Genomic DNA, 14,207 nt, shown 5'->3' on the forward strand with positions numbered 1-14,207 from the left:
TCTGTGGCATTCGTGTCAACAGGTGCACGCTGATCTCATCAAACACAATGCAGGACCAATAGTCCTGCACTGTATGAAAATATGGTGACGGCTCACCCACAGTATAGAGTGTCGAACAAACGCCTGCTGGAGAGAGGAATAAGGCAAGCATCATAGCTTATTTCTCTACCCCTAGACTTAACCACTTCCAGACCGGACACTTTTACCCCCTTCCTGTCCAGGGCAATTTTCAGCTTTCAGCGCTATCACACTTTGAATGACAATTGCGCAGCCATGCAACACTGTACCCAAATTAATTTACCATTTTTTTGAGACAGATAAAGCTTTATTTTGGTGGTATTTATTCACCGCTGGGATTTTTATTTTTTTGCTAAGTAAATGAAAAAGTCCAAACATTTTGAACAAAAGTGTTTTTTTTTATAAAATTTTGCAAATAAATAATATTTCATCATAAAGCTTTGCCAAAATTTATTCTGTTATCTTTTTAGTAGAAAAAAAAAAAAAAATTAGTTTATAACCAAAAATTATAATTTTTAAACATTTTTTTTTTTACATTTTTAAATTATTGTTTTTTATTTATTTTTTTTTTACATACTCTCACCCTAGCAGTACAGTGTCACCATGGTGACACTGTACTACTTGTGGGGGGTGAAGATTTTTTTTTTTACACCGATTGCTTTTACACCCATATAGGATGTAAAAGCAATCATTTCTCTTTCTCTGTGTGCATTCCTGCACTCATTGAGAAGTACTGAGTGAGCTGTGATTGGTCAGAGCTTGTCACATGGTACAAGGCTGTTGTGAATAGCCTTGTACCATGTGACCTCTGTGATCATTCACAGATTTCACACGTAGTAAGCAATGATGTCACAAGTGACATCTTGCTTACTACTTTGCATGTGATCACTGATTGGCCAATCAGTGATCACATGATCGGGACCTCGTACAGAGGTCCCGTCCGACGATCGGTGTTTCACTGTGTCCGGAGGACACAGCGGGCACCGGATCGCGGTGCTGTGCGCTCCCAGGGAGCGCGCACAAGCAGGGGGCGGGGAGGCCGTTTATAAACGGCCACCCGACCCTGCACTGCCACCGTCTGGCCGTTTATATGCAACGGCCGGTCGGGAAGTGGTTAAGGAACATTTACCCCTGCCATACGGGAGGACAGGGGTCCCACTGCCAAAAGGTATTTTTGTGTAATTCCAAGAGTTCAACTTTAACAGCATGGAAATAATCAAACAGTAGAGCAAGCCTTGAACCATGTCTGCCCCTGGCTATTATGGAAGGGATCTCAGGACCACGCAATTCAAGGAGAGTGTGAAATACTCTCACCACCCATTACGATGAATGTATCTATGGCCACCCTAACCTACACCATCTAATCACAGGAGACCGACAGGTAGAAGCAAATGATCATTTACCTAGCTGTTTGCAGGTGACTTCTGAGCAATGTTTTCCCAAGTCTGGAAATTCCATTTTGCAATGCTGTTACTTTCTTTGGCAACTGAAAATCCTGTAAAAATAAAAGACATTTAAGTGAAATAGGAGAAAGATTAGCATATGTATGCAATATAACCATCCCTCATAGTTAAAGTGATCCTAACCCAAGCACAAAAATGTAACATATTGTTGCTTACCAGTGCTTAGATGTGGTGGCTGCATTTGTTTTTATTTTTTTTTCAGGTTTTTCTCCCTTTACTTTCTTGCACCAAAAGTTTTATTAAACATAGTGGGAAAAACATACAAACCAAGACAACTCACATACAAAGCAGCACTAGACAACAGAGGTCAAGGAAGCACCATACAGAGACACAGGAATACACAAGGCCCACACAGGGGTCCAGATGGCACATTATAAGGCAGAGGGCTGAGAAGCCCACAATCATGTTATAGAATACACAAGATATATTCAAGAAAAGCATCTTCTCCCTTTACTTTCAACTGGTGATCCTGCCAGTAACTCACTTCCTGTCCTAGGATGACAATGCTCACTCCCTAAATTATATCTATTAAGGCGCATCAATGTCACCCTAGGAGAGGAAGTGTGTCAGGACTAAGGAATCCCTCCCACTATTCTTAAATCCATAACATGGGGGGGAGGGGGGGTTCTGTGGTAACCTGTGCTGCAAGGCTGACAGTCTGATATACACTTTAGGGTTCACAGAACACCGGATTTCTGGCAGGATCAACACATATTGAAATTATATAAGAAAACATTTTTAATGATATATTATGAATGCTATTATGAATGTTGTTCTAATATGAATGCGGATGCCAGGCTTATACATCTTACTAACCGATCCATGACTCCTGCCTCCCTCTGCCAAGCTTTTCACTGACACCCACTAGTCCAATGTATAAAGTTCAAAATACCAACCACAACATATAATGCTATCCACAACATTGCCCCCAGCTATATCACCCACCTTATCTGCAGATATCGCCCAAATTGTCCTCTCTGGTCCTCCCAAAATGTGGTTGTTCTTTAGCTCTCTTATTACCTTCTCCCATGCTCGCCTCCAGGACTTTTCCAGAACCTTTCCCATCCTCTGGAACTCCCTACTCCTGTATGTCCAGTAAGCTCCTACCCTGTCCGCCTTAAGGCGATTCTTGAAAAACTCACTGATTCAGGAAAGCCTACCCAACTTCCACCTAAAAAGCCGTACTTGAGTCTCCTCCATCAGATCATCCACCACAGCTAATACATTTTGGACCATCTCCCCCTCCTCAATTGTAAGCTCCACGAGCAGGGCCCTCCTATTCCTTTAATGCTAATGAACAGGAAGCATTAGAGCAGTGTAACGTTACCTGATCATATGAGGGAGTGTTATTGTAGTCAGGGATAGAACAGTGGCATAGTAGTTAGCACCACGGCCATGCAGCACTGAGGTTCTATGAATCCCAACCAGAACACTACCTGCATGGAATTTACATGTTCCTCCTGTGCCTACAGGAGTTTCCTCTGTGTGCTCCAGGTCCCTCCCACTTCAAAGATATGGTGGTAGGTAAATTGGTCCTTATTTGTGTCTATAAATTGACTATGCATGTGTTATCATATTCTGCATGCTGGTCCCAAGATGAGCAATTCGGGAGGGTTGAGGAAACTCACCAAGAAAGTTCTATGGAATCAGACATTGCCAATTGTGAGATACAGTTGCAAGAAAAAGTATGTGAACCCCTTGGGATTACGTGGAGTTTTGCATGAATTGGGCATAAAATGTACTCTGAACATCATCTAAGTCACAACAATAGAAGAACACAGTCTGCTGAACATAATACTACACAAACATTAGATGTTGCCATGGTTTAATTGCACATAACATGTAAACATTCACAGTGCAGGGAGGAAAAAGTATGTGAGGCCCTAGCTTAATGACTTCTCCCAGAGCTAATTGGAGCCAGGAGTGAGCCAACCTTGGCTCCAATCAGTGTGATGATATTGGATGTGTTGCTGACAGCTGTCCTGCCTTTAAAAAACACACACCTCTTTTGGGTTTACTGGTTTCAAGAAGCACTGTCTGCTGTGAACCATGCCTCGCAGAAAAGAGCTCTCAGAAGACCTATGATCAAGAGTGCTAAACTTTCTCCATTTGTAGACAGTCTGTCTTACCATGGACACATGAACATCAAGGCTTTTGGAGATACGTTTGTAACCCTTTCCAGCTTCATGCAAGTCAACAATTCTTGATCGTAGGTCTTCTGAGAGCTCTTTTCTGCGAGGCATGGTTCACATCAGACAGTGCTTCTTGAAACCAGTAAACCCAAAACAGGTGTGTGTTTTAAGGGTAGGACAGCTGTCAGCAACACATCCAATATCATCACACTGATTGGAGTCAAGGTTGGCTCACTCCTGGCTCCAATTAGCTCTGGGAGAAGTCATTAAGCTAGGGCCTCACATACTTTTTCCTCCCTGCACTGTGAATGTTTACATGTTATGTGCAATTAAACCATGGCAACATCTAATGTTTGTGTAGTATTATGTTCAGCAGACTGTGTTCTTCTATTGTTGTGACTTAGATGACGTTCAGAGCACATTTTATGCCCACTTCATGCAAAACTCCACGTAATCCCAAGGGGTTCACATACTTTTTCTTGCAACTGTATGACTGGAGATGGATAGAGACAGACACGCACGCACACTATAGAAAGTAGTGATGCACCGAAATGAAAATTCTGGTACCGAAAATTCAGGATGCACTTGACCGAAAATTAAATTAATATTTTTTTCAAAGGCAATTTTTTGGGAGGAAGATTTTAATGATTAACCTCTTCACGCCAACAGTACGCAAATATGCGGCCTCTCAGCGGCTGGGCCATGACGCCGAGCGGCCGCATATTTGCATACAATTTGTAAACAAATATTTGCTGAGAGCACGCGCCCTGTACGCTCCCAGCACTTGTGTCTGTTCCCCACGGAAAGGTCACAATCTCTCCTTGCGATCGGGGCATTACCGATCATGTGACTGCCGTGACAGCCAACCACGGTGGTCACATGACTCTAAACCCCCCTTCTGGCGTCAGAAACCCCTTAAAGGGCCAGGAGGCGCCGGCATGAAGGGAAAAAAGGAAAAACAGAATATATATAATCACTTTTTATAAAATTTATTATGAAATATTATGTTATGCTGAATACATAGATACAAAACATGTCATGCTTTAAAATTGCGCATGCTCGTGGGATGGCGTCAAACTACGGTACTTAAAAATCTCCATGAGTGACGCTTTTAAAATTTCTACAGGTTACCAGTGTAAAGTTACAGAAGAGTTCTTGAGCTAGAATTATTGCTCTTGCTCTGACGTTCGTGGCGATACCTCACATGTGTGGTTTGAACATAGTTTACATATGTGTGCGTGGCCTCACTACGTGCGTGCACGGGGGGACAATTTGAACTTTTTTATCTGTCCCTTAAAAAAAAAAAAAGTCATCACTTTATTTCCTATCACAAGGAATGCATGCATTCCTTGTGATAGAAATAATTAGTGACAGGTTCTCTTTATGGAGAGATTATGAGGTCAATAAGACCCCACATCTCTCCTCTACAATGTAAAGCATTAGATCAAAAAAAAGCATTGATCTAGTACTTTAAAAAAAAAAAAAAAAAATACCTCTGATATGTGGACATCAATGCATCTCTATAGAAAAAGTAGAAGTTGCCAATTAATTTGCCGTGTCATGTGGTACAATATTGAAGGTTATGATGACATACAGTTTCTGGGAAAATGCTGCCTGATAAGCATAGGCGTGGTCAGCTGACTGAAAGACACAAAAAGAGGACATTGCACAGGATTGTGACCCAGAATAAGAAAACAACTGCTGCAAAAGTGACTGCAGAGCTCAATCTCAGTCTTCCAAGGGCCCAGTCTTCCCAGGACTGAGATTGAGCTCTGCAGTCACTTTTGCAGCAGTTGTTTTCTTATTCCGGGTCACAATCCTGCACAATGTCCTTTGTGGCTCTTTCGGTCAGTTGACCACGCCAACCATGCCTATGCTTATCAGACATCGATTTCCCAGAACCTGTCTATACCGTCATAATCTTTGATCCTGGACCTCACAACATGGCATATGAATTGCCAACCTCAGCCACAGAGGCACCAGCTAAGCCGCCACCAACACTTCACCCTCCATGAAGCCGAGTAAGCTCTGACATGACTCCATATTACTAGCAGCGCACACAGTGAATGATGAAAGTGAGCCTTCCCACCTGGTGTCTCATCACACAGCAGTGACAAAAGTACGTTCCATCACTTTCAACGTGAAACATGTCGTCACTGCCACACCTGCAAACCATGTAGTGTGTCCAAGCCCTGCATATAGACATAGAATACCTCATATACTTACATGGGTTCCCTCATACACAGAATACCATGTGCATACATAAACATCTCATCCACAGACTGTACAGGGGATCCCTCCCACACAGGACTCCACACAGACTGTACATGGGATCCATCCTACACAGGACACCACACAGACTGTACACGGGATCCATCCTACACAGGACACCACACAAACTACACGGGATCCCTCCTACACAGACTGTACACGGGATCCCTCCTACACAGACTGTACACGGGATCCCTCCTACACAGACTGTACACGGGATCCCTCCTACACAGACTGTACACGGGATCCCTCCTACACAGACTGTACACGGGATCCCTCCTACACAGACTGTACACGGGATCCCTCCTACACAGACTGTACACGAGATCCCTCCTACACAGGACACCACACACACTGTACATGGTATCCCTCCTACACAGGACACCACACAAACTACATGGGATCCCTCCTACAGACTGTACACGGTATCCCTCCTACACAGGACACCACACAAACTACATGGGATCCCTCCTACACAGACTGTACACGGGATCCATCCTACACAGGACACCACACAAACTACATGGGATCCCTCCTACACAGACTGTACACGGGATCCCTCCTACACAGGACACCACACAAACTACATGGGATCCCTCCTACACAGACTGTACACGGGATCCCTCCTACACAGACTGTACACGGGATCCCTCCTACACAGACTGTACACGGGATCCCTCCTACACAGACTGTACACGGGATCCCTCCTACACAGGACACCACACACACTGTACATAGGATCCCTCCTACACACACTGTACATGGGATCCCTCCTACACAGGACACCACACACTGTACATGGGATCCCTCCTACACAGGACACCACACACACTGTACATGGGATCCCTCCTACACAGGACACCACACACACTGGACATGGGATCCCTCCTACACAGGACACCACACACACTGGACATGGGATCCCTCCTACACACACTGTACATGGGATCCCTCCTACACACACTGTACATGGGATCCCTCCTACACACACTGTACATGGGATCCCTCCTACACACACTGTACATGGGATCCCTCCTACACAGGACACCACACACTGTACATGGGATCCCTCCTACACAGGACACCACACACACTGTACATGGGATCCCTCCTACACACACTGTACATGGGATCCTTCCTACACAGGACACCACACACACTGGACATGGGATCCCTCCTACACAGGACACCACACACACTGGACATGGGATCCCTCCTACACAGGACACCACACACACTGGACATGGGATCCCTCCTACACACACTGTACATGGGATCCTTCCTACACAGGACACCATACACACTGGACATGGGATCCCTCCTACACAGGACACCACACACACTGGACATGGGATCCCTCCTACACAGGACACCACACACACTGGACATGGGATCCCTCCTACACAGGACACCACACACACTGGACATGGGATCCCTCCTACACAGGACACCACACACACTGGACATGGGATCCCTCCTACACAGGACACCACACACACTGGACATGGGATCCCTCCTACACAGGACACCACACACACTGGACATGGGATCCCTCCTACACAGGACACCACACACACTGGACATGGGATCCCTCCTACACAGGACACCACACACACTGGACATGGGATCCCTCCTACACAGGACACCACACACACACTGGACCCCTCCTACACAGGACACCACACACACACTGGACCCCTCCTACACAGGACACCACACACACTGGACATGGGATCCCTCCTACACAGGACACCACACACACACACTGGACCCCTCCTACACAGGACACCACACACACTGGACATGGGATCCCTCCTACACAGGACACCACACACACTGTACATGGGATCCCTCCTACACAGGACACCACATAGTATACACACAGACCCCTCATATCCAGGACACTCTCCTACCTCGTTGTGGTCCAGCAGTCCTCGGTATCTCCGGGCCCGGCCGCCCACATTCAGTATTATATAGCCGCCCGCCCCCATGCTGAGTAACCGGCCTGAATTGCCGACTCATCTTCCGCCTAGAACCTTCCAGCTCTCTACACCGGTTCTGCCCCGTCATGCTCCGGCCCACTCCGATGACGTCACGTTGTTTTGTTTCCTAAGTGACAACCACGTGTTGAATGACTGGCAGATTCTGTGTATTACTCCCCAGGCAGGGTGGGCGGGGTCTACACCATGTGACAGAGAAGGTTTATCAGCTGCATGCTTGTTGTCTGCAGCTGGGAAGGGGAACTTTCCATATCTGACAATGAGGGGGATTTATTGAGACTGGAGCAACCAATCAGCATGTAGCTTTCATTTAGAAACAAGCTGCAGCTAGAAGCTGATTGGTTGATATGCAAATCTGCTCCAGGTTTGGTCAATTCCCCCCAGAGAGAGTACAAATATATGCCACCAACCAGGGGTGGATTGACAACTCATGGGGCCCTTGGGCAATAGGGGATCATGGGGCCCGTGTCCTCACTCACACTCAAACCACACCCAAAAAAGCCTATGAAAGGTACCAGGGGTATCTCATGGGGCCCCCTACTGACCCCGGGCTCTCGGGCAGTGCCCGAGTTCCCAAATGGTCAGTCCGTCCCTGCTACCAAGTAGCCCACTACACTGGCTATGGACTTGCCCTACCTAAGCGGTTTGCAGGTATGCAGTACAGTCCATTTAACATGATTTCCTATGGGACATGTTCACACCTGTGCGTTTTCTGGAAAGGGTCAGGGACTTTTTTGATCGCAAAAAGTTCCGTTTTTGTTTCTATAGACCTGAATGGAAATGCTGCGGGAAAGCATCTAGTGCGTTTTTTATGCGTTTTACACCCTGTTCCAAATTATTATGCAAATTCTATTTAAGTGTCACAAAGATTAAATATTTTGTTTTTCAGTTTAACTCATGGATGGCATTGTGTGTCAGGGCTCTTTTGATCACTGAAAACAATCTGGGACACCTGTGATAATTAGATTGGCCGGAGAGCCCAATTTAAGGAAAAACTACTAAAGGAGGGTGTTCCACATTATTAAGCAGAGCACCATTTTCAAGCAATATGGGGAAGAAAAAAGGATCTCTCTGCTGCCGAAAAGAGTGAAATAGTTCAATGTTTTGGACGAGGTATGAAAACATTAGATATTTCACGAAAACTTAAGTGTGATCATATCACTATTAACAGATTTGTGGCTGATTCAGAGCACAGACGGGTTGGTGCAGATAAAGGCACATTGAGGAAGATTTCTGCCAGATCCATGCATCGGATCAAGAGAGCAGCTGCTAAAATACCATTACATAGCAGCAAACATACAGTGAGGAACAGAAGTATTTGAACACCTGCGATTTTGCAAGTTCTCCCACTTAGAAATCATGGAGGGGTCTGAAATTCACATTGTAGGTGCATCCGCACTCTAAGAGACAGAATTAAAAAAAAAATTCAGGAAATCACATTGTATGATTTTTAAAGAATTTATTTGTCTTGCACTGCTGAACATAAGTATTTGAACACCTAAGAAACAGCAAGAATTCTGGCTCTCAAAGACCTGTTACTGTGCCTTTAAAAAGTCCACCTCTACTCCACTCATTAATCTAACTTAGTAGCACCTGTCTGAGGTCTTTAAAGACACCTGTCTACCCCACAGTCAGTCACACGCCAACTACTACCATGGGCAAGACCAAAGAGCTGTCAAAAGACACCAGAGACAAAATTGTGGACCTCCACAAGGCTGGAAAGGGCTACGGGGCAATTGCCAAGCAGCTTGGTGAAAATAGATCAACTGTTGGAGCAATTGTTAGAAAATGGAAGAGGCTAAAGACGACTGTCAGTCTCCCTCGGACTGGGGCTCCATGCAAGATCTCACCTGGTGGGGTATCACTGATGATAAGAAAGGTGAGGAATCAGCCCAGAACTACAAGGGAGGAGCTGGTCAATGACATGAAGAGAGCTGGGACCACTGTTTCAAAGGTCACTGTCGGTAGAACACTACGCCGTCATGGCTTCAAATCATGCATTGCACGGAAGGTTCCCCTGCTCAAGTCATCACATGTCCAGGCCTGTCTTAAGTTTGCCAATGACCATCTGGATGATCCAGAGGAGGCATGGGAGAAAGTCATGTGGTCAGATGAGACCAAAGTAGAACTTTTTGGTCTAAACTTCACTTGTGTTTGGAGGAAAACGAAGGATGAGTTGCATCCCAAGAACACCATCCCTACTGTGAAGCATGGGGGTGGTAACATCATGCTTTGGGGGTGCTTTTCTGCGAAGGGGACAGGACGACTGCACTGTATTAAGGAGAGGATGAATGGGGCCATTTATTGTGAGATTTTGAGCAACAACCTCCTTCCCTCAGTCAGAGCATTGAAGTTGGGTCCTGGCTGGGTCTTCCAACATGACAACGACCCGAAGCACACAGCCAGGATAACCAAAGAGTGGCTCCATAAGAAGCATATCAAGGTTCTGGAGTGGCCTAGCCAGTCTCCAGACCTCAATCTAATAGAACATCTTTGGAGGGAGCTGAAACTCCGTGTTGCTCAGCGACAGCCCCGAAACCTGACAGATCTAGAAGAGATCTGTGTGGAGGAGTGGGCCAAAATCCCTGTTTCAGTGTGTGCAAACCTGGTCAAGAACTACAGGAAACGTTTGACCTCTGTAATTGCAAACAAAGGCTTCTGCACCACATATTAACACTGATTTTCTCAGGTGTTCAAATACTTATGTTCAGCCGTGCAAGACAAATAAATTCTGTAAAAATCATACAATGTGATTTCCTGAATTTTTTTTTAAATGCTGTCTCTCAGAGTGGGAATGCACCTACAATGTGAATTTCAGACCCCTCCATGATTTCTAAGTGGGAGACCTTGCAAAATCGAAGGGTGTTCAAATACTTCTGTTCCTCACTGTATTTGAAGCTGCTAGTGCCTCTGGTGTCCCACGGACATCAAGGTGTAGAGTCCTCCAGAGTCTTGCAACTGTGCATAAACCTTCTATTCGGCCACCACTAACCAATGCTCACAAGCAGAAAGGCTGCATTGGGCAGAAAAATATATGAAGACTAATTTTCAAACAGTCCTGTTCACTGATGAGTGCCGTGCAACCCTGGATGGTCCAGATGGATGGAGTAGTGGATGGTTGGTGGACGGCCACCCTGTTCCAACAAGGCTGTGACGTCAGCAAGGCGGTGGTGGAGTCATGTTTTGGGCCGGAATAATGGGAACAGAGCTGGTCAGCCCCTTTAGGGTCCCCGAAGGTGTAAAGATGACCTCTCTAAAGTATGTGGAGTTTATGACTGACCACTTTCTTCCCTGGTACAGAAGGAAGAACTATGCTTTCCGTAATGAAATCATCTTCATGCATGACAATGCACCATCTCATGCTGCAAAGAATTTCTCTGCATCAATGGCTGTTATGGGGATAAAAGGAGAGAAAGTCATGGTGTGGCCTCCATCATCCCCCGACCTCAATCCTATTGAGAACCTTTGGAGCATCCTCAAGCAAAAGATCTATGAGGGTGGGAGGCAGTTTACATCCAAACAGCAGCTCTGGGAGGCTATTCTGACATCTTGCGAACAAATTCAAGCAGAAACTGTCCAAAAACTCACAAGTTGAATGGATGCAAGACTTGTGAAGCTGCTATCAAATAAGGGGTCCTATGTTACAATGTAACGTGACCCGTTAAAATGTTTAAAAAGTTAAAATGTTGTTAAAAATTGATTGAAATAGCTTTGGATTTCTGTAAATATGCTGCAAACACAACAAATGACAATCTTCAGTTCTTTACAGCCTATAACGTGTTTTGAAACTTTCTGTGCGGAATAATTTGGAACATTGCATTGTAAATGTTTTATGTTTAAAAAAAATACTGTTTTCATTAGGAGGTTTGTTCAATAAAATGTGAATTGTACTCTTAATAGTTGATAACATGAGAATTATGCTGACTGTTATTTACATCAATTATTTAGGTAAATAAGAAAAATATAATTTGCATAATAATTTGGAACACAGTGTAAATCTGCCTAGCAACAAGAACTTTTTTTTCAAAATAAAAAAAAAACGCATCAAAAACACAAGTGCAAAACGCAATGCAGAAACGGCTCAGCCTGGGTTCACACTGATGCAGTGCGGAATTTGCAGTGTTTTCTGTGCGAATTCAGAACCGCACCCCGTTCATGCAAACCACTGCGGGTGTGTATGTTAAGTTAACAAGACCCAGAAATCGGTCTGCAAAACGCAGTGCGATGTGCAGAATCGGATTGCATGCGCAAGTAGAGCTGCTCTTTGTGGATGGTCCCGTAGTTTTCCTGTAGTTTTCTGGGAAAAATGCATTTCTACGCATACACATAGATCTGAAGAGGGCCTAATGATTATAACTGCCGACTAATATGAAGAACTACTCTTAGCCAAAAATCCACTCCCTTTTTTCACTCCGAAATATAATTGTTTTAGTGTTTTCTTTTTGCTTGTTTCTGTTTAGGATTTCCACCATAAACAAACGTTTTTCTGTGTCAGTTTTGCTAGATCTTTTTTTAGGAAAGAAAATCTGTTAGGGATTGAAGAAAGCAAAATGAATGATGTGGCAAAGTGTTGTCAAAATGTAGCAAATAACATTACAAATGCAGACCGAGCTATAATCTGTCTACAGTTTGACACTTCTGTGTAATTGTTTGTGCATAGCACTTACCTTACTTAGAGATTGGAAATCTGTTCAATCATATCAAAATAATGTGTCAAGCATATTTAGATTTTATTTTTGCAGCACATATCAAGAGACCATATGTGGAAGGAGAGGATGGTAGGCTTTAAGGGAAACTAATTATTTTGAAGCATGTGATCCTTTTTTTTTTTTTTTTTTTTTTTTGCTGATTGTTTTTTGCGTATTTGAGAAAAATTGCATGTTTCATGTCAGGGCAGCAAAGTGTTCACCTCCATTATTCAAAGTGCACCTTTCATTTATTACAAACATACTGCACAGGAGGAGGTTAGGACAGGTATGCAATTGTAAGAAACAAAAAGGAAAAACGTAATTAAGCATTTGAGTGGCAATCAAAACTATAGTACTTTATTTTCAATCCAATACATACATTTACAAACACTTAACTGATGTCCTGCTGCCCTATAGTAGAACTACTGCAACAGGGCTGAGCAAAATCAGGTGTATATATATATATATATATATATACAGTCAGGTCCATAAATATTGGGACATGGACACAATTCTAACATTTTTGGCTCTATACACCACCACAATGGATTTGAAATTAAACGAACAAGAAGTGCTTTAACTGCAGACTGTCAGCTTTAATTTGAGGGTATTTACATTCACATCACGTGAACGGTGTAGGAATTACAACAGTTTGCATATGTGCCTCCCACTTGTGAAGGGACCAAAAGTAATGGGACAGAATAATAATCATAAATCAAACTTTCACTTTTTAATGCTTGGTTGCAAATCCTTTGCAGTCAATTACAGTCTGAAGTCTGGAACGAATAGACATCACCAGACGCAGGGTTTCATCCCTGGTGATGCTCTGCCAGGCTTCTGCTGCAACTGTCTTCAGTTCCTGCTTGTTCTTGGGGCATTTTCCCTCCAGTTTTGTCTTCAGCAAGTGAAATGCATGCTCAATCAGATTCAGGTCAGGTGATTGACTTGGCCATTGCATAACATTCCACTTCTTTCCCTTAAAAAACTCTTTGGTTGCTTTTGCAGTATGCTTTGGGTCATTGTCCATCTGCACTGTGAAGCGGCGTCCAATGAGTTCTGAAGCATTTGGCTGAATATGAGCAGATAATATTGCCCGAAACACTTCAGAATTCATCCTGCTGCTTTTGTCAGCAGTCACATCATCAATAAATACAAGAGAACCAGTTCCATTGGCAGCCATACATGCCCACGCCATGACTCTACCACCACCATGCTTCACTGATGAGGTGGTATGCTTAGGATCATGAGCAGTTCCTTTCCTTCTCCATACTCTTCTCTTCCCATCATTCTGGTACACGTTGATCTTGGTCTCATCTGTCCATAGGATGTTGTTCCAGAACTGTGACGGCTTTTTTAGATGTTGTTTGGCAAACTCTAATCTGGCCTTCCTGTTTTTGAGGCTCACCAATGGTTTACAACTTGTGGTGAACCCTCTGTATTCACTCTGGTGAAGTCTTCTCTTGATTGTTGACTTTGACACACATACACCTACCTCCTGGAGAGTGTTCTTGATCTGGCCAACTGTTGTGAAGGATGTTTTCTTCACCAGGGGAAGAATTCTTCGGTCATCCACCACAGTTGTTTTCCGTGGTCTTCCGTGTCTTTTGGTGTTGCTGAGCTCACCGGTGCGTTCCT

General features: G+C 44.2%; 1 protein-coding gene across 2 annotated transcripts in view; it reads right to left on the bottom strand.

Annotated features, from left to right (window-relative positions):
- Positions 1-7,954, bottom strand: part of ZFAND2A (zinc finger AN1-type containing 2A) — a 29,522-nt gene extending 21,568 nt beyond the window's left edge. For both annotated transcript variants that reach the window (XR_016313455.1, XM_089682250.1), the window contains exons 1-2: positions 7,798-7,954; positions 1,422-1,513 (exon numbers count right to left, since the gene is read on the bottom strand). Coding sequence is in view for 1 of the 2 variants with exons in the window: in XM_089682250.1 (XP_089538376.1) it covers positions 1,422-1,476 (55 nt within the window). In the remaining variant the exon portion in view is untranslated. The remainder of the gene's footprint in view (positions 1-1,421; positions 1,514-7,797) is intronic.
- Between the last annotated feature and the right edge of the window lie 6,253 nt (positions 7,955-14,207).

The sequence above is a fragment of the Staurois parvus genome, unplaced genomic scaffold (genome assembly GCF_062004578.1).
Source record: "Staurois parvus isolate SC_StPar_1 unplaced genomic scaffold, SC_StPar_1.0 ptg000018l, whole genome shotgun sequence".
In the NCBI taxonomy this organism is placed as follows: Eukaryota; Metazoa; Chordata; class Amphibia; order Anura; family Ranidae; genus Staurois; species Staurois parvus.